The following is a 22,124-nucleotide window of genomic DNA, read 5'->3' on the forward strand; positions in this document are numbered from 1 at the left end:
CTTATTGTCGCGTGAGCGGTGAAAAAGCTTGGGTTCTTCCCTCTTCAGTTCGTGATTCTGACACGATTCAGTTAGTGTCGAAAGCGACTCACTCTGAGGATGCCTGCTGGGGTGACCGTCAGAACCCTGTTTCCAGGGCTATCTTAGGAATAGCTAGGTAGGAGAACCCAGTTACCTACCGTTACTTGTTCCTGTGTTTAATTGTTTTTCTCCTTCTGAGGCTGAGAAGCAAAACCGTTCAAGGCCCCGAGAGAATCAGTCAGCTCCACCACTCAGCAAGCCAAATGCCCACTACCGGTGAGGTCTCATATGAAACATGGGCTTTAGAGGATTCCTAAGATAAAATAAATACAAAATGTCTTGTTTTTCCTCCAACAAGCCCTGAAACCCAGAAGGACAGTAAGTGAATGACTATCATCACTGACTTTTGAAAGAAAATATGACAATTAATAAAGGAAAATTATTTTTAACTTCAAAAAGTTGAGCAGGAAATAGCATGTAAATGTACTTTCTATCATTCTGGATAAACGTCCCTGAAGTGGTTAGGTGTTTAATCACTAGATAGAATAGTGGTAATACTGGAGCAATCAGTAAAATTCAAACTAATTATAAAATAAGCCAAAGTTTTGCTCTTGTGTTCCCCCAAGAAGCAGCCCGTAATGATCAGTGCTGAATGGTGAAGAATATTCCAGTATTCACCGTGTCATTCTAACTTATTTTTTGGTTGCTTTTAACATCCCAGAAGAGCTGTATTTTGATCCCTCCCTCCCTCCGTCTCTCCCCCTCCGCCCCATATGTATAACTTTTAGAGTGACTTAGAGTGACTAAGAAGATGACACCACAACTCCTAAGACTAACCAGCGCGTTCTTTCCTGCGTATTAGATCCCGTCCTGTTAACACCAAGGCCTTTGTAATCTCGTAGTCACCGTCTCTGGGATTCACTCATTTCTTGGTTTCATGCCTTGTTAATTACTTTATAACAAAGGCAAACAAGTGGCTTTGGTTTTAATCTTGACAATGGTTCAAGTTTGAAATTCCTTTAAAGGCCCAGTCATGAGACTTTTGTAAAGAGGACATTGGTGAGCGGTATTATAAGATTAATTTGTTTTCATCCCAAATTTCCTAGGTTTCCAGTGATTGCCTTTGTTGCTCATCTCTTAATGGGGTTCACATTTCATTGTTGTATGGGCTGAAAAGTTCAGCTGTACATGAAGTTCAGCTATCATTTTCAGCTGCTCCCTGTCTCTTCTCCTTCCTCCCTCCTCTGGCTTCCTCCCTGCCTTCCCTTCTCCTTTAGTTTCCAATGACCGTGGGATTTGTCTCTTGTCTTGCTGTATAAGAGTTCCTCAGTGCTAAACTAGCAAATTGTTCAAAGCCTGAAATGTGACACAAGGCTATTAACATTAAAATATTTCATCAGCACGTTTTTGATCCATGGAGAGAAACAGTACGGAGAGGAGGTTTGTGTTTAGTGTGACGGCTTTTCTGATAGCTAGACCAGGTAAATACAGTGTGTTATATATGGCTAATGTTGCTTCTGCAAGACACATGGCTAGAATGTTGCCCAGAATGCAAGAAATTAATATTTCCCACATTTGGGGGGGAAAAAACAGTAACCCCTAAGAGCTACTGAATCCATAGCTCTAGTTGCTCTTTTCATGGGTCAGCTTTCCTCTAGAAACCTTTTTAGAACTTTTTGTAATCATATAAGCATGAAGTGCTGTATTCTAAAATATTTAATCTTTTCTAAATTGCAACAGCATAGAATAGTACCTTGAGATACAGGCTTTCTAGAAACCAATTTCTAAGCATCAGCTAGAACTAAGGCTTTTCAGAATTTTAAAGAAAAGCATATTTCACAAACTGAAGTTGCAGGTCCCTTGAGACAAGATCTGTCTTTGTGTCTGCACTTAACAGTAGCTGAGACTGTCACAGTCATTCACCTTCATCATTAAAGCACCACACAAAGTTCTTTTATCCTCTAAAGTTAGGTTGTTTAAACACTGGCCTTGTAGAGTAACTTTCTGAGTCTTGGGTTTATATCCAGAGAGGTGGAGGCGAGGTAACCAATAAGACAAGGTTAGATCTTAACACTGCGAAGTCTCCTGAACTTATCCTTTTCCAAAATGACTTGTGAAAAGCAAACGTTTTTTATAAGCCCGTTATGACTTGCATAAAGACAGTTTAAAGGTGGGCAGAGGGCTGGGGATTTAGCTCAGTGCTTCCACTGCCTGACTCGCAAGCCCAAGGTCCTGAGTTGGATCCCTGGTACCAAAAAATAAATAAATAAACAAACAAAAAACAAAATAAAAAGGGGGTAGAAATAGGAGGTGGTATGAGTCTCGATTATGTGGACCACCTAGCCAGCTGTCTCTAGGTTCCACTTGATCCAAAGCCTTGGGGGTCCTCCTGTGAGTCACAGGGCGAGTGTCACACACGTCCATGTGTGGGTGTCTGAGGGAAGCAGAGAATCGCATTCTTTTGAAAGGACATTGCAGTGCCTACCACATTGCTCTGCTGTGAGACAGCCTCTAGACGGGGTAGTGAGGGAAGCCGTGGTGCCTACAGCTTCCTTAGTGGAATCCGAGAACTACTCAGAAGATGAGAGGCATTAGAAGAATCCTCTCACAGAAGCTACGAACTTTAACTACAGTAGATGCCAGCAGCCATTACTTTAAAAGAGCCGATGCTTTTCACTTGGAGCCACCAAGGGCAGGAGCCCAAAAGGTATTGAGAACCATTAGAAACCCCACCGATGGAATCCGCGTCAGTACTGACAGTGAACAGCAATTAGAGCCGTTGTCCTCGAGAGCCACCCCAAGGAAACCACAGATGAGGCTGACAGGACTTTGCAGCCCTCTTTCTGTCCCCTCCCCAAATAAGAGATACTGATGCCCTTGAGTGGGAGATCAAGGCAGCTGTGGCAAAGGCTGGCCCTTTCCACCTCCTCCACACTGAGGAGAAAGCAGAACAATTGTCCACCCATAACTTGGTGCAGCTGGGGACTCATCGCCTCTCAGTGGGGCTTTGCTGGATAAGAGATCTGGGATTGTAGCCTGACTCTTGGTGATTACTGGAACGGGCACTGACCCTGTCCTGAATGACATCTGTTGTGCTAAGTATTCTGCATATACTCATTCACTGACAACTGCTTCGTTATTAGGTACCAGGATCATATCCATTTTACTAATGGAGAGGAATTACGTATACAGAAGTTAACTTTCCCAAGACCACCCCTTTATAAGTGGAAAATATGGACAGGCTGACTCCAGAGCAGTGTTCTGAACCATCACTCCCTCGGTATGATCGACAGAAAACAGCGGGTCCCCAAATCCAACCAAACCCAAACTTCCAGAGCCTGTGGGTATCACACTCCATAGCAAAGGGGCCTCTGCGGATGTCATGAAGTTAAAACCCTTGGGTGAGGGAATTATCCCAGATTCTTCAGAGGGTGATCACTTACAGGTGCGTCTGAGAAGCTGAGCCTTTCCTAACCGTAGCCACAGGGAGATGTCACAAGAGAAAATGTCGGAAAGTCTCGAAGACAGATGGAGACCGTGAGCCAAGAGATGTGGCTCTAGAAAAGGCAGCAGCAGGAAATGAACTCTCCTGAGGAAATTTTGTTTAAAAATGCAGCCATGCCAGCTCCGGTTTTAGCCCAGTAAGATCTGTGTGGGAATCCTAGCCAACAGAACTGTGAGGTGATAAATTCGTGATGTCTGGAGCCACTGTTGGTGATAGTTTGTTACAGCAGTGGTAGAACTGTTGCACTGCTGCCTGGTGGCAAAGAGAGCCAATGAGGCTGTTCCCCCTACTTCCACAGCATGACTTGCTTTATAACTTTAGACGCTCGGTTGTTTCTGTAGATCTGAATGTGTTGCATGATAGTGTTTCCCATATTTAGCACTCTACTAAATATTACAGGAAACTTAATGTGTCGAATCTTCCCAGTAGAGTTATATGGTTAATAAGATGCTACCATTTGGATCTTTGAAACATGCAAGACAGACTCTGGTTTGAAAAAAATTAAGAGATAGCCAGTCACCATAAGTAGAAAGTTAATTTTCTAATATTCAGAATACAAAGAGAATATTCCGATTGCCTGCCACATTGCGTCATCAGCGCTGAAGTGTTCTCTACAGTCTCAGAATGAAGTGAGTCGTTGAAAAGCTGACACATGACTGCAGTGAGCGGTGTCGAAGTTTTTGCATTTCTCGTCACTGTTCCTGACAATGGAGACCAGAAAATGGGCTGAGATTTAGTTGGTTTCTTTCCAGTGGCAGTGTTTCTAGACCTAAATACAGTGTGACATTCAGGCACTGGCCTTGGTAGAAATCTTCTGGGAAACCTTCCACCTCCACAGACACTGAATGCCATGGAACATTATGAAACAGAGTCCTCATTGCTGCCTGGTCCACTGCATGACAGTCCACTGGCTGGTAGGATATACAGAGAATGGGATGTACACTCATGGGCAGTAGCATTTTCTTAGTTGAAGCTTTTTGATTTAAAAGAAATAATAAAGCTTTAGTAAAAAAAAAAATCAATGCTTTGGAAGACACAGACCACCATAATAGTAAGCTTGAAAACAAGTCTCTAAAACAGCGGTTGAACCCCAGAGACATGCACTGGATGACATGAACGCTACCAGGGACACCACATTTATCCTGGGCTTCAGCGTGGCCTGGGCCCCTCCCAGCAGTGCAGATGCCCTGGCATAGTTCAGACCCTGTGCTCCGGATTCCTGCAAACCTTACTAAACTGTTCGTGCACCACGAGCTGAAGAGAGCTGAACAGAACTGACTAGGTAGCACAGGCTCTCACTGGTGGGATGAAGAAAGAGTGAAAACAACTTCACTCTCAGCAACCAGAGGTGCAGGGGCTAGCGTGGAGCAGTAATATCATGCTGATTGTACGGGGACCCCGGTAACAGAGGGGTGAGCAGGGGAACTGATTGTGGACACAGCCTTGTGGGTTGATGGAGCTGGACAGCTATATCCCCAGTCCGGGAGGCCCTGTGGGGGTCAAACCAGGGTCATGCCAGTGTCATTCAGTGGGAAGTGGATTAATCGTGGTGCCTTAGTGTAACTGTTCTTTGCCAAATAGCTCTCTTTATTCTTTCTTGGGGAATGGCCATTTTACAACTACATTCGTCAGAGATATTTAAACATCACTCTTAATGTTATCACCATTAACCTAAAATTTAGCAGAGTCATGATTTTCTTTGTGCCATAAACAATGCATAATCAGTGTTGAAAAATCAGAAAAAACATAGACATGGGGCAAGAAGAAGAAAAGGTTGGCGTCCAGGTTACCCAGGATAGCCATTGCTAATGTTTAAACAATATTCTTCCACACAAATATATATATAAACAGATTTCAACAAAAGCAGTACCATACCTCACAATGTTTATAAATTCTTTATTTGCTAACCATTCATGTATTTCTATATCAGCCATCTAGGACTTCATTTTTAATGACCAAATATCATTCTATTGTATGGATTTACCAAAATTTCTTCAGTCAATGTGCTTATTAGACTGTAGCTGGTTTGTATGTTTGTTATTACAAATAATATAATGATGAACGTATTTGTGCATGTAGATTGCGTTTTTCAGTTATTTCCTTAAGATAAGTTCTAGAAACCCAGTTACAAAGTTAAGTTACGAAATTTTCTGGAGATTTTGATGCTTTTCTGTCATTTCATCTTTAAGAAGGAAAATATTAAAATCAGAAAGAATGAGATCGTTCAAAAGCTTTAAATCGGTTTCAAAAAGATCTGAAATGATAAAACCTGGGTAGAGTAGTGTAATTTGAATTTGTTAAACCATTTACATGGACATACACAGTTAGGGTCTCTGTGAGAATCCTTAAGATTATAGAGGACCAAATGACATGATTTTTCTAAAGAAAAAGGCAAGGATAGTAAAGTAGTGTATTTTTATTAATAATTCTCAGGAATTAAAAAAATTGGTAAGAGGGGCCGCCGATTTAGCTCAGTGGTTCCACTGCCTGCCTCACAAGTGCAAGGACCTGAGTTCGATCGCCAGTACAAAAAAAAAAAAAAATGGTAAGAGCAGAATTGAGATATAATTCCCATACCATGAAGTTTACACTTTTAAAGTATATAATGAAGTACCTTCAAAAAGCAGTGCTGGGATAAGGGTACAGCTCCAGGACAGGGTACAGGTCAGTAGCAGAACACTTGCCTAGCCTGGGTGAGACCCTGGATTTGATACCCAGAATTACTGGAAGGAAAAAGAAAGGCTGAGAATGAAAATGGAGGGAGGAGATGGGGACACCCTACACACAGTGACAGTTACCCCCAGGCCTGGCAAACGCGAATCTTTTCCTTGGTCTTTGCCTGTTCTTGACTTTTCACACAAGTGCAGTTCTGCCACGTGAGACCTTCTGTGCTGGGCTTCCCTCACTAGTCCAGTGTTTTCAGGTTCATCTACGTCGTGGCATGGATCAGTACTTCAGTCCTTGCATGGCCAACTAATATTGCGCTGGATGAATGCACCCCACTTTATCTGTTCATTCATCAGCTCGTCCTGTGGCTGTCAAGTAAAATCTCCTCATGGTTGTGCCTCACCCCTTTCATCGCTCCTCATGCTGACAGCAGCCCATCTTGGTCTGACCTCGACTGACCTTTTGGCCGGATCTTCGGCTGTGCTCCCTGCCCTTCCCCACCCACCCTCCGTCGCCCTCCTTTGTCACATAACTGCGGTAGCTTCCCAGGGCGGCACTATCCTTGCATGCGCTGACGCCCCTCTCTGCGCCATCTTTCTCCTTAAATGCGCAGATGCCTCTGGCTCGTACCTTGGACTTCAGTTGTCCTCCTCCTCCTCCTGGAAGCCCTGGCACCGAGTGTAACCTGGGGACCACATTTCCTACCATCCGTTTGGCCTCTCATAACGCATGTTGTGCTGTTTTGTAATCGGTTGTTTTTGTCTTGTTTTGTTTTTTCCTTCACTTCTGTTCCATGAGATCGTGAGCTCACTGAAATCTGAAACTATTTTTCATTTATTTCTCCATCACTAGCAATCAAGGTCCAGTCTGTGGTAGACGTTCAACAAATGTCTCCTTTGTATACACAATAAAGAAAATCAACTGGACTTCTTATGAACTAAGTCAATTTAGAGATTTTTAACTATGTGAACATGAAATATATCTAAAATGAACGGTGAGCTGGGCACAGTGGCACGTGTCTAGAAATGCAGCATGTGGGGAGAACGCGGCCAGAGGCAACAAGTTCATGCGCAGCCTGGGAAATTTAGTAATTTAGCAAGGTCTTGTCAATAAAATAAAGTGCATAATGGATTTTTCTCATGTTTAATTTGTTCATGTGTATTTTATGGTAAAATTCACAATAACTCATTAAAATGAACCAGTATGTGTATATAATGTTAGGCTTTTACAGTAAACATCAACTTTTTAATTGTCAAACTGTTCACATTTTCAGTGTAGAACAACTTCAGATGAATTCAGAATGTATAAAAAAGATGGCCTGCAATCATATTTCAAATGATTTTTAAAAAGAAATAGTTTAAACTGGACGTGGTGGCACAAGCCTGTAATCTCAGCATTCTGTCAGGCTGAGGCAGGAGGGTTGCACGTTTGAGCCCAGCTTGGGCAACTTAGCGACTTAGCAAGAACTTACCTCAAAATTTTAAAAAGGACTGGGGATGTAGCTCAGAGCAAAAGCTATGGGATTAATCCCCAGTTCTGTTAAAAAAAAAAAGAAAAAGAAAGAAAGAAATGAAAAAGCAGGAAAGGGAAGGAAGAAAGGAATTTTTATGAATGCCATGAAATCGATTAATAAATCAAAGTTTCACTTTTAAAGATGAGCTTTTTGTGCAAGCATATGTGTTGGTTTCCTTAAACTTGGCTTGAAGAGAGGTGTCTTACTTAAAATACTATAATAATTTTAAAGCTGATGCATTTAAGCTTTTTAAAATCAATTTTCACTGTGTTCTGTGTGAATTGAAATGTGTTGAAGTCGCCCTCGTTGTTGGTAATGGGATCCTAACCTCTGTTACTTCTGACTTATAGGGTATCTTTGTTACTAGGGTTCAGCCTGATGGGCCTGCATCCAACCTACTACAGCCTGGTGATAAGATTCTTCAGGTAAGACAGATAAAAGTCATGCATGCAAACTCAGACTCTGAGAGGAATCGGTCTCCATGTTATGAAGCTAACTGGTTCGAGTTAAATGATTGGAAGTCATTCCCTGTCACATTGCTTATTTGCCTTTCTTGTTTTGGACTTGAGAGACAAGTCAGAAACAATTCTGTCTAACAGAATCCAGCGTCCCTAGCACCTGACACCCAACAATAGCTGGCAGCTGAGTGTTCTGTACATTTTTGTTGAGTTGAATGGACTACTTGGTCATTCATTGTCTTACTCACTTCCCTGTCACTGAGATGCAGCGTCATACCTGTCACTCACCACTTAAAGGAGGGGAGGCTTATTTTGGCTCACAGGTATAGTCCGTGGTTGGCTGACTCTGGGGCAGGCAGCCGTGTGGAAGGGCGTGGGGCAGGAGAGCTGCTCACATCATGGTGGATGGGAAGCAGAGAGGGAAAGGGGGAGCCAGGGAATGAGATAAACCCTTCCAGGCCGCGCCCCCAGTGACCCCCTCTTCCTGCTGGATCCCACCTCCAAACAGCAAGTCGGCTGTATCTCGCCCCATGGCTCAGTCACCTTCCAGAGCCCGTTGTCTGTGAGCATGTGAGGGGACCGTCTCAATCCAAACCGTAAAGCAATATAAAAAGAATGTATAGAAACACGCATGAACTTATGCATAGCTATTAAAGAGTAATTAAGTGCCTAGATGGGGTATCTGTGTGACATTAGATGAAGGAGAAGGACAGGTCCAACTTTCATTTGTCAAGTATACATTATTTAAGCCTCTACATATCAGAAGGGGCCACTCCAGGAAACAGTTAACTGCCTGGCTAACCCTGTCCATTTTGCTTTCTGTTTCCTTCTCTCTGAATTAACTTCCCATGTCAGGAGCACCTGATCATTTCCTACAGTTAAGGGAAGGATTTTTTAAACATTGTCAGTGTATTCAAGATCCACTACTTTGACCTCAGAAATTTCCCACTATATAAATAGATGTAAATTGCTGTTATTTTGGCTACTTGTAGTAATTATGAAACACAATATACTAGAGAGGTGGAATTTAGATACCTGAGAATGGAGGACATTCAGGGAAAAGTCTTCATCAGGTCAGTTATTAAAAACAAGAAGAATACACATAACCTCCCAAATCAGCTCTGAGATCCTCTGCCAACCAGTTACTGGACTTCCTCGGAAAGTTCTAGAAAAGTAGAGATCCTTAAGAGCCCAATAGATAGATAAATAGATAGATAGATAGATAGATAGATAGATAGATAGATAGATAGATAGCAAGATTGCTTTAACTTTTTTTCTGGGAAACATTTTGAACTAACTAGCAAAATCATGACAAGCTACTCACCTTTTCAAAGTTGATAGTGCTCAGAAAAGACGACAGGCTCTCCAAGCTGCAGCAATGTCCCCATGAAATACCACCGGCCTGAATCCTCAAAGGCAGAACACAAAGGCGGCAAGGTGGTCTTTTGAGCTTGTAACAAAAAAGTCATGCAAAATACTCCCACATTTTTACTGTAGAAGTTGTTTGGTTTTTGACCACCTACCGCATTGTGTGATCTTGAACATTTTACATCACATCTATGGGCCTCAGATTTTTTATGTGTAAAATGAACTGTAGTTTATAATCTGAATTCCTTCGCAACTCAAGATTTCATCTGTTTGATAATTGCATGCATTGTAAAGGAAGTCAAGAGTATACCAACAATAAAACCCCCCTAACATTCGGAAATGCTACCTATTAGCACAGGAAATAGCTAGAGTTTCTTTCTCTTCCTCCCCTGCCCCAAACTGAACTTCAAATGGGTGTGGGTGTGGGGGGTGTAGCCAGTTAACTTCAGACCTCTGCCCTAGCTGAATGCCAGGCTGGGTGCAGATGCAGAAAACTGTATCTCCAGGCCAGGATGGAGCAAAAGAAAGATTTTTCCTCATCCATGACTGAAGTAGTGAAAGAAAGATTTTTCTGTTCTGCTTAGATTCAGAAAAGAAATATATACAGATGTGTCACAGCAAAATGTTATGTCCTGCAGGTGGAAAAATAGGAAGTAAATATCTATTTGCAGGGTATTCTCATAGTCTTTCCTGACTCTGAAACAACTCTACAAGGGTTGTGTATGTGGACAAGAAATTTGGTATTTCCAACCTCAGAGGTTTGTGGCAGTAGGAAAATGTACAGAGGAATAGACTCTTGATGTGAGAAACAGGAAGGAATTATAAGCTCAATTAGTTAAAGGCCAAGGATAACTCAAAAGAGCTGCACCTGGATCTCTCTGCTCCCCACAAAAGACAACAGAGGAGATGACATTGTATTTTTGCTATAGAACTCATTTACATCTAGTGCAATAAAATCAAAGTCTATCTTCAGTTTTTAAAAAATACATACAACTTAAATAAGTTGCTGTATTCACAATTTCACTCAAACTAGTTGAAAAGCAGAAGTGGCCCCTTCTGTGGTCTGGAAGAAGTAAGAATGGATCATTCATTCTGAATGGAAACCATTGCCTGTGTCACAACTCAGAGAGCGAGCTGTGTTTTTGACTCTTTATAATACTGTACACTCTTGGTTTAAAGAATGCTGAAGAAAACAGGTTAGCAACATCGAGTTGTGTAACACCACCAGTATCCATATTACGTATTCTCACTTGAGCACGCGTCTTTACAAAGCTTCATGGCGGTGAACACCTAGAAAGACAGGAGGAAGGGAAGAAAAGCAACAATAAATGCTCCTCAGTGCTGCCCGTTACCAGGTTTGATGTAACCCAGCAGCAAAGAGACATAAGATCGCAGAAGAGATCCTTTTCCCAATTTTCCCCCAACCCAAAGCATATTAAAGGCAGGCTTTTTTTCTATGACCGTTTTCACCACTCTTACTCCGCTGTGGTATTATTGCCGTGCTATTTGAATCAGATAGAGATGTGAGTGTGAAGAGACGGAGGTGATTCAGCACTCCTGTCATCTACTCCCCCAGAACAGACACTGGAATTCATGAGCGTAGTCAAGTAACTTGGGTGAGTTTTTGCCTGAAGACTCTGGGGCATGTGTAAAGAGTGTGTAGGAGGACTGGCCCTTCCAGCCTCCCCTTCTGTATTGAGTTATAGAAGAAGAAGAGAAGAAACACATAGATCTCTAAAAAAAAAATCTTCCTGGTTAGAACTATGTCAATTTGCCAATAGGAACCCACTATCCAAACGGCAATTCTGTTATCTTAACATTATGGTTTCCTCTTTCTTCTGTTATTTCCAGCTTTAAAATGAAACTGAATTCATTATACTCTATATGATTCAATTGTAATATAAAAATGTATTAGTTATAGTTATTCTGTTGAAAAGATGGCCAGATTGAAAAAAAAAAAAAGAATAAATTGTCCTTGATGGCTAACAGTATGGTTTGCGGTCATACCCTAAGCTCACTTGTAAGCATATAGTCTTCTGTTCTATCAGGGTAGTTGGCCCTGTTCCTAGGATTTACCTAACCTTTTCCCAAGCCCAAACTGAACGTTGGCAGGAAAAGAAAACTTAACTGATTTATAGAGAATTGGTTAATGATATCCATATTTTACCAGTTACCTAAATAGATTTTTCCAACACAAAACATGTAAGGATGGTACCCAATGGAAGACTATGATTTTATAGTCTCTTCCACATAAACATCATTGTAAGGGCTTTGGAATTACTAATCCAAAAATATATTCCCAGCCTGTGACTGCATTTCCAGGATATCTAAGAGTTAACGTGGTAATAATTCAAACAAACCAAGTATCTATTTTTCCATAGTGTTAAAAAACTTGGCCCTGTAATTCACACAAGCAGTTTAAAAAACTGCTGTCACTCAGGCATGGTAGGGCACACCTGTTATCCCAGCCCTTGGGAGGCTGAGGCAGGAGAATCACTGTGAGTTCGAGGCCAGCCTGAGCTGCATAGTGAACATAGCGAGAGCCTGTCTCAAAAAAAGAAATAAAGAAACCATGGTCGGCAAATAAATCTCTCAAAGAGTAGTACTATTAACAGAGTTATAATTATTATGCTTCTTTTTTTTTTGCAATTTGTTGTGTGCTTAGTTCCTTGGTTTTTTGGTTGGTTGGTTGGTTGATTGGTTGGTTTGTTGGTTCATTTTTTTTATTAGCTGTCGGTAAATTTGGGGGCTCATAGAACCCTGTCTTGGCCAAAATCATGAAGTTTGATTCCCATCAGGCCTGTTACATCACTGCTCTGCTCCGTAGCACTAGCTCCTGATTAGTGTCTTCTGAGAGGGTGTGAGCAGCACCGTCACAAAACCAGAGAAAATCTTGTGTACCCAAAGGAGCTCGTGGTGGGGGAGACAAGATGAATGGACACAGATCTTTGGAAAACAGGGTATTTGATTTTGTGATGTGATGAATAGTTGTGTAGCAAAACCTTTTAAATGAAGTATTTAATACAAGAAGGTATTTCTTGGGGTGCAGAGATACTGTCTCCTCACAATAAAAAGAACAAACACAGGATGGCAGCCCCTCCTCCACTGGCCTCGCTGGTGGGAGAGGGGGTGCTGGGCTGGAGAGCCCAGCTGTCTCTGGGGTGCAGGGGAGAGAACGGGTGGATCCCAGAGGACAGGGTCTGTCAGAAGACTCCCTTCCCGGAAGTCTGAAGGAAAGCCTGTGGGTGGCAGGTCTGTGCCACCCCTCACGGAGGCGGGCCCTCCTCCTCTGGACGGGATCCTCGGTGAGCCCTAGTGTGATGAGGCGCTCACGATGAGGGTTTGGTAGCCTCAGCTCTCGGGGACAAAAGCATAAGCTAGAAAAGTCGTCTGCATCTATGAACCCGTGGTGAATGGAGCAAAGTCCTTGCATTACATCTCCTGCCTTTTCCCTGTAAGAGAAGACTGGGTTCAGAGTCTTTGCCTCATTTTGCAGACACCAAGGGGAAGCCTCCGGGCCCAAGCACATTGCTAGAAGCAGAAAAGGCAAGGCTGACAGCTTCGTGGTGCAGAAGGAGAGTGAAAAGTTTCTTATAAAAAACAGAAAATAGATTCACAAAGCACAGAAGCCTGGTGTCATTCTGTGTGGACCGTTGTTTCCCAGTGGCATCTCTTAAGATACCTTTGGGAGGAAAAAAGAAAAAAAAAAATCTCTTGGTCAAATACATTTCAGAGCTACCTCACAGTCTACCCATTTCGGGGTCTCACAGGGCATTAAGAACCTTGGAAATCTCTCAGGCTTCCTTTTCCCTGCCTGTGTAACCACCCAACCCGCCCTACTGACAGCGTCCACAGCACACGCCTCTCAGGGCCAGCTCACCATGTGCCTGGCTTTCTCCCAGAATGTGGTGACATTGGTAATTCAAACCATGAATCACTGTGAAAGGTTAGAGAATGTTCATTTCTCTGAAATGTTTTTAATTTCTCTTAACCATTAAAAGGAACGAGAATTATCTCTTATGGTTAAAACGCACTGTACCCTTAAAGAAAAGGAATGTTACTTGAAAATTTTACCCAAGTTTTTCCCAACAAGGCTAAATGTATCTTTGATGGTGGAAAATCAAAAACACCAGAGTCATCAGAAGGGCCGTAATAATGTAATTCTTAATATTCAGATAAGCCCTTGTATATAGTGATATAATACTTTAGAGGGTGTTTTTTTAAGTAAGTTTGATTAGAAAACAACTAAAAAAAGGTGTGTGCTTTTATGTACAAGCATTTACTGCATACCATTATACATACAGCTTGATTCATAATACTGTGTAAAGTTCTACCACAGATAACTAGTAACAGTTTAAGAAAAAGTTTTTTGCAAATCAAAAACAATATTTTAAATATTAAGGAAAACATGGCAACCAACACAGACACGTCAGCTTCATTAGACGGCTCTGTCCTCCTTAATTTAGCTGAGACAAAAATAAAATTAATTAAATATCTATTTTGTATCATTTAAATCACACAACCCTGCCAGGCAGCTGTGGTTGACAGATGTTAAGTAATTTATTTGGGCTCTTTCTGCCTTACAATACTGATCACCAGGAGCAAATTTTCCAGGTTTATTTGTCTACTTGTTTGGAAAATAAGCATCAATGCCCACTATGTGCAAAGTGTTACGCCAAGCGATGTAAACAAAGTGACAGAGAGTGTACTTACGTTTCTGTTTTCACACAATCTAGTCTAAGATGGAGACAATAAAAATTACACATAGCAAAAAATGATGGAGGGAGCCAGGAAAGAGTTGAGTATCAAACACTGTCTAAAATGAATGCTAATCGTCCACCCATCCATCCATCTACCCATCCATCCCCCCACCCATCCACTTGTGCTGGTACCAGAACCTAGGGCTCCATACAACCTAGGCAACTGCTCTACCCCTGAGCTGTACCTCCAATCCCCCGTCTGTCTTTCAACAGCAAAGCTCCCCATTGAAATAGAAGCCAACCTGACTATAAAGCGTCCCCTGAAAATGAAATGCTGATTTTCCAGTTCTTTTTGTGGCAGACATAAAAGGAATAGAGCATGGCTTGTTGGGAAACTGCCTTGTAAAGCAAAGTAGGAAATTAATTTGTTGGAGATGTTCATGTGACACATTTGATAAGAAAACGGGCATTCCAAAATCGCAGCAGAAAAATAAGTAAGGTTCTTCAGAATTATTATTTATTAACAGTTTTGTGTAATTCCCAAAGCCTTCCATTGAGTGTATCCTATCTTGCCATGTCTGTTTTGAGACTGAATTCATGATACATTCAAGGTACAATATATGTGCACAATGAGGAAAGAAGAGAAATTCTTATTCCCCCTTTACTCTGTGAAAGGTTTCATAACACTATAATAAAAGCATTAAGACTTCAGATGTTCTCACGTTTACAAAGAGCAATGTAAAATTTTCATATCAACTAAGACAGGAAGGTCTATGGTTCAGATTTCTTATAGAAAGTTTTGTTTAATGACTTAGCCTACAGTTGATGTAACATTGATTATGTGGCATACTTATGCCAGTATTTAATGAGGGTATTCTATCAGATGAAAATCTGAAATCTGAACTAATTCCAGGTATTACTGTTTCTCATAAAGCCTGTTTGCCAGCACTGGATACCATGAAGTTTTGCTCTAGTTTGGTTGCTGTATATCTTAGTTTTTCCTCATCTCAAGAGCTGTAATCATCAAAGTACAAGATATTAATGTACTGAGATGCAGCTAATTTATAAAATGTATGTGCATGGGTCTTTTAAAAGTCTGTCCCTTTAGGGGCAGTTTAAATCAACCAAAAACCACATGGCCATGTTGCTAATCTGATTTCTCTCTTGGAGTCTAAAATGATATGCACTATCCTTGCTGTTACACAGCACACAAAGCCTGTGGCCAAGTCTTCTCCAAGGCTAGTTTTTAAGTTCACTGCTTTGGCTAAGAATACAGCAGAATGACTATGAGGATTACAGCCCCATCTGGAAAGTTTCTGAGGTATAAACATCCATAATTCATCCATTTAACAAAACATTTACCAGAAGGAATTCAAAGATAAATACAGGAAGGAATAAGAGGAAGGAATCCAGGAACCAAGACTGATTTACAGTCAACTGAGGAGCTATGATTGCTAAGCTTTACTGTTGGTTGGAAATGCAAATATTATATTTATTAACTCTTAATCTTTTCTTGTCTAAATCATGAAAAAGGGAAATTAAATACATTTTGTGGCATAAGAAGATGTCAAATGGAACTAATATAGGGAGAGATATCTTCTGGAAATAACATAAAGATTACAGTAAAATGTTCCTTCATACTTTCCAGTCAGCTAATGCTAAAAGCTCATTAATTACTTACTCTTGAAGCATAACATTTTTTAGAATTTCCTTTCACTTCTTAGACTGTTTTCTTTTTAACCTCACTAGAATTTAATAAGGCACACATTTGTTTCTCATTTTTTATTAAGTTGCAGTTTCCTCAAAACTGCGCATATTTTATTTGAATCTGATAAATGTGTTTATACAAACTGTATTTGTATCCAAGTGCAACAACATTTAACATTTTCATGTGTTTAGCATTTATTTTGTGTCATCTTTTGCATTTATATTGTGCTTATATTCAAAATATTATGTGCATCTGTGCATCATATGTATTTATTTTCAAAGCATCATTGAATTTATACTCTGAAGTTGATATTGCCCAGGACCAGAGTTTTGTTTTGCTGTCCTTTGATTTTTTTAAGACTAGACCTCACTATATAGTTCAGGCTGGCCTCACAGGGATCCTCCTGCCTTAGCCTTCCGAGTACATTACAGGCATGTGCCACCACGCCCAGCCCAGGACCAGATTTTATTTCCTCAGTCTTTTCTTTTCACAAACACAAGACAACCACAAAACTCTTCTAGATATAGTATTGTGATTCTTCTGCTCTTTATCTTAGCTGGAAAAATCCTACAAATGAAGTGACGTGATTCCTTGATTCTCCATCGGAACTATCAAAGATGAGAACCAGGTAGCCCTGTTGTACAGCAACAGACACGGTGTCAGCCCCTCCGCCTCTTTGTCCTAAGGGTTAGGGAGGGTGATCACCAAGCCTCAGACGTCATCCTCTTCCGCCTCTCATTCTCTTTCCAGTCTCTGTCCTCTCCCTCCCTTGGCAACAGGCCTAGCGCAATACCTCCGTGTTATTTACAAAGTTATTCACTCGGGCCAGGGATTTAGCTCAGTGGTTCTGCCACCTGCCTCTCAAGCACAAGGACCCCAGGACCATTTTCTTTAAGTGAATTTACTTAACCTAAAATAAAAATTACAAACGTACGGCATCCAAAGAAGCAAACTGAGCCAAGTTGCAGAGTTGCCGACTGGGGTGATCTCACCCAGCCACAAGCTGTGTGATCTTAGATATTTCACGAGCTCTCTCTGATCTTCATTTTCATCTTTCCAAACATGAGGGTCAGAGAAAAAGTGTTCCTTTCTCCAATACTTTCTCCTATTCTCATGGCTGACTGAAAATTGTATTCCCTAAAAATGACAAAAACATATGATGTCACATTCATGGTACTAGCTAATGTTTACTGATTGGTTATAGAGGGCAGACCTTCCCCAAGAACTTGACGTAAGTTAACTCATTTGATCTTTAATGAGCTTTCTCAAACAACTCCTTCAGATTCCTTCTGACACTGTGAACCCCTTTCCAGGCCACTCCTGGCTGGGATCTTCTGAGGCTCTGAAATTGATCCAGAACATTGCCGAGGACTAGAGTTACTCAGTGCCAGCATTCATTTGACTTAGGGATCTGATTCACCGGTCTGCTTATTCCCTTCTGAGAAGTCAACTCTCTTTGAGGTTTTCAGTGACCAAATTCTCATTAGTTCATACAAAACACCAAAGTGAAAGGCTGCAGCTTAAGAGCGATGTGGAAAGCTAAATTCTAAACAAGTCTTTTGGCTCAGGTCAGAAGCTGGGGTGTGGTTCTCAGCATCTTGGAGGCTGCTTTTTCAGAGACATAAGCTTTGATCCAGAATTAATTCAGCTATATATCTCTCTGCTTCTTCTGTGCTGCAGAAAAATTATGTTGGTGCCTCTGGAAAAATATTTGCTTCTCTTCGATTGCCTGTTACTTTATGGGCATCTGCCATGGTCTCTCTTCAGGATGTCCCTTCCCAGGTCTCCTCCTGTCTCAGTCTCGTAGGAACCCAGCTTTCCCTGTTCCCTCCCCTCGGTGCACGGGTACCTATGCAAAACTTTGCCTTCAAGCTTGGCCATCAGGTAGAGCCAGCCATCTGCCAACCCCTGGCAGGAAGCACTGGGCCCTGTATCACCCTTTCCTACTGCACTGTGGGCAGATTTTCCTAGATGTCCAGGTTGACAGTTAACCCCGTCTTGCAGCTCTGCTCTGCACTTCCAAAGTGCCAACTCCATCCTGCTTTCCTAGTTGGATTTCCCTCTGACGTAGGCTCACTTTTCAGCTTCTTTTCTCACACCCCTCAGCGTTCCACCTTCGCTGCTAATGCTTCAGCTCCAACCTGCTTCCTGAACTCCACTCTCTCCTTTCCAAATACAGGACCCTCAGTTCTCCTGTGCAGGTCACCAACCAAACACCACTGAACCACGGTCTCCTGGTCTAAGTTTGCCATTTCTCTAAGACTTGCATTTTCCATTACTGGTATTATAATTTGATTCTTACTTGCTTTATATACCCTGGTCTAACGAGGAGCCAAATTTATAGATTCTATGCTAAAATTTTCCTTCTTTTTAATCTATTTCCTCTTGAGTCTCCTGGCATTACTCTAAGAGATAGTCTGACTTGGTCTTTCTCTTTTGAAAGAGAAAGTTCAGAGAGAGCCACAACTACCCAATTAAGCCAGAAATGAAGCTATTACAAGAATGGGAGATTCAGCATTTCTGTAAGCTTTTAATTTGGGACTGAACGTTATTTCCACCAGTACTTCTAGAATTAATTAAATTAACTTGATAGGAATCAGAAAGAGAGTCAGGGCTTGGCACCCACTGTAAAGGACAGAATTAGATTTGGAGGTTGTGCAGCCACAATGCTGAAAGGGAAAAGGCTGAGCATTTTGTCATGGCTTGTGAAACATCAGTTCACACTGTCCCTGGTTTTATTACTCTGTTGCAGTACTCTGCTGAGAGAAATATAAGGACCTTTATGGCAGCAGATAATTCAGCCCTGACCCATTCCCGGCTGTGTGACCATAGACAAGTGGCTCAGTCTCTCTGAGGCGTGGGTCTTTTCATTTATGAAGACAATTGGCCTAGGCCAGCAGTTTTTACACTGTGTATTTATGAGCACTGGAGGGTTGGAAGGTTTGAGCTAGCAAGTGGGTATCTGGAGGTAAAATCCCCTCTAATCTGCCTCTGTCCACCTCTTCTATCTTCTCTCTTCTCTCTGCTCTCCCTCCCTGTACCCCCACTCTCAATTTTGAAACAAAGGTTATTTGAGCTAAATGCTGTACTCTAAAAATGGCCCTCCACATTAGCTTACCTTTATGATTTCTTTTAATGCTGAAAGACTGGTCTAAATTCACAGGAGTTTATTTGGTTTGGGGAGGTGCGTGTGTTTTAAAATTTCTTACCAAAATGTCTACATATGTGGACCATTCACAAAACATGTTCTTTTCACTGACTGTCACAGAATTGACATGAAATATCCAACTGCTCACATCCCGAGGGCTGGAGAAGACACTGGAAATGGGCCCAAAGCGGACTTGTCCTTGGCCAGGCCTGAACTCTGAGACACTCTCTGCACACGGCAGAGAACTGACCCCTTGAAGTTTGCCCTCTTGCCTTTGCCTGGCCCTGAGCTGCCTGGCCCCGCACCCTCTCCAGATGCGGACTGCACTTGCTGCGCGCGTGCAGGGTGCATGGCATCTCACGCGGCAGTTCCGGCCGTGCCCGCGGCTCGCTGTCCCTCCGGATGGTCCCACTCTGATGCGAGCCCCTCTTCTGCATCTTAGTTCTTTCCCCCTTGCCCGCCACAGTTCCTTGGGCTGTTAGCACCCAAAAGACACTTTTAATTAAAAACAAAATGAAAAAATCCTATCGAAAGAGAACCAACTGTCTTTAGAGATCTCCCAGGAAAATGCAAGAGATGAACAAAAGATACAGTGGATGTTTAAATTTTTTTTAAATTTTACAGTAAAAACCACATTACTATTAATCCCCTTGGAAATGCCCACCCTCTCTCTCTCTCTCTCTCTCTCTCTCTCTCTCTCTCTCTCTCTTTACAAGGTGTGATAAAAATACAATGAATGCTGCTGCCCAGTGCTATCTAAAAGAAAGGCATTGTGTTACTCATCCACCTTATTTACTACACATGACCCTGTGTGGCTTCTGACTCTTCCCCAAAGTCCAAACGACCAGTTCAGGACAGAGAGGCAGCTGCCACAGCACAACCAGAGGCATTCATGTCAGAGGTATTCTAGAACTGCTTCACAAAGTTTCAAGGATGATGGCATCAGTGTGTTTGAAATGACAGGGAGGGTGTTGAGGGAGATCAGTGGCTGTCTTAGACTGTAATACGTTTTTTAAATTGAAAATCGCCGTATTGTTCAATCACACCTCATATAATTCCAAAATAACAACTATAAATAATTGGCTGTTTTACACCACACGTGCCCTCAGTGCCAACGTTGCTGTCTCTTTTAGCATTAATATTCTATCAAGTCTAGTGATGGACAACTCACCATTCATGCCAAAGAGAAACAGGAAAAGTCTTCCTCTCTGAAGCACTAAGACATTTGTTTCAAACAGTTCTCTGGAAATTCTCAGTGTGTTTTGGGTAACTATAAATTTGAGACTACAAATACAGGAATGCGAGAACTCACAAAGGCGTTATTGATTTTGACACTGAAGAACTCCATTATTGCTGAGTGTGGTTGTGCGTCCTTGCAATCGCAGCACTTGGGAAACTGAGGGAGGAGGATCACGGGTTTGAGGGCGACATGGTGGGTTCAAAGCTAGCTTGAGCTACATAGTAAGATCCTATCTCAAAAAAAACTCCATTATTTAAAGTTAAATTTTAATTTCACAATTAAGGTATTACTTTGGGGAAAATTGAGGTCAATAAGGTAGCTCGTATGTTCCTCAAAAGTGTAGTGGAATAAATCTGTATTTCATGCAAATTTGCTATTTTTCCGATGCCCACAGTAGGGTAACGGTAGAAGGTAGAATGTTCCGGATGCTGTGTTCTCTGTCCCCATTCCTCTTCTAACCAGGGATAATATCAAATGAATCTCATTGTCCAATGTTTACTGTAAATTAAAGCAAGAAGTTGGAGCTATGGAACGCATCCCACATTCTACGCGACTACTGCCTCCTGCCCCTGACAGCAAATGCCAACTTCAGCAAACATCATCATTAATAAATGTCATTGAGAAATGCATATATTGAGTTTTATTCATTCAAAGCAAACATAACTCAAATAATATGGATTTCCAAGGGATTACACTTGGTTTCCTATTATTTTCCCTACTGGTAGACGTACTGTGTAACATTTTAAAGGTACTATTTTAGAACCTTCTTTATCACATCATTATCCAATCAACTTTGATGAACTAATGATAAAATACCCGTGACCAAAAGCACCAGATGACTTTCACCCGAGTTATAAAGGCCACACAGCATTGCTAAGGGTACCACTGCTGTTTGAAATTTGAAAAAGTTTAAGGCAGTAAAGCATTTTAACTTTTAAGTGAACTCTTATCGAAAGTATTGATCCAATTTTAAGAAAGCGTAAATGTGAAAATAGCAAAGGCAGTTTGTGCCCCAGATGAGTATCAGCTCATTGAAGATTGAGAGAGATAACTAGTTGCCTGGCTCTATCACCTGCACTTGCAAGTCAGTCCAACTGCCACTTCTTTTCAAAGCAGTCGAGTCTCAGACTGCACGGAAAACATTTATAATATAACTACTGGTCACTGAGTTGCCAGGATTTATCCCTACACCAAGTTTCAAAACATTGCTTTTTAATTTGGACTTCATGAATGTGAAGACTTACAGAATCCACCTCTCTGCACATTTTTAAAAAGTCACTACAGAAATTTGCTGTTTAATGTAGAGAAATGCAAAGAACTGTTAGCACTTACTACAGAGAAAAGCACGTTTCGTGTCACAAATTTCAAATAATAACCCACTGGGTTCTTGAAATTCTAACCTTAGCTTCATTGTGTTTAAAATAAAATGTGCCTGCTTCTCTTGCCAGCCGGTAACCAGGAGACAGGAGGCGTGTCCTGTTGCTGGTGTCAGTGTGCTTTATTCCTGAGGGATGGACACCTTATGTGTTCCAGGCTAGGTTGAAGGCCACCAGCATAGAAAATGAAAACACTTGCATTTAACAATAGAAGACAAGTAACAGAATATTTATTTCATAAAAGAATGCATAAACCAAGAACTTCCCATAGAGTCAAAATAAGATTTAGCAATACTGTAGGTGCCCCGGGTTGTTTTGTGTGATTAAAACATGGCACATTTGATGAGTTTATGTCTTGCTGATATATACACCACAAAGGCAACGGCCAGCTCCACTAATCGCCTGTGAAAACAAATCTGA

The 22,124-nt window shown here is 41.5% G+C and overlaps 1 protein-coding gene across 7 annotated transcripts in view; it reads left to right on the plus strand.

Annotated features, from left to right (window-relative positions):
• The window catches only part of Lrrc7 (leucine rich repeat containing 7), a 463,114-nt gene that overhangs the window by 432,493 nt on the left and 8,497 nt on the right, over window positions 1–22,124 (plus strand). For all 7 annotated transcript variants that reach the window (XM_010605114.3, XM_033758262.1, XM_033758263.1 and 4 more), the window contains one exon: window positions 8,057–8,131. In XM_010605114.3, coding sequence (XP_010603416.2) covers window positions 8,057–8,131 — 75 coding nt within the window. The remainder of the gene's footprint in view (window positions 1–8,056; window positions 8,132–22,124) is intronic.

This window comes from Fukomys damarensis, unplaced genomic scaffold, assembly GCF_012274545.1.
Source record: "Fukomys damarensis isolate Sample0158 unplaced genomic scaffold, DMR_v1.0_HiC HiC_scaffold_33, whole genome shotgun sequence".
Classification (NCBI taxonomy): Eukaryota; Metazoa; Chordata; class Mammalia; order Rodentia; family Bathyergidae; genus Fukomys; species Fukomys damarensis.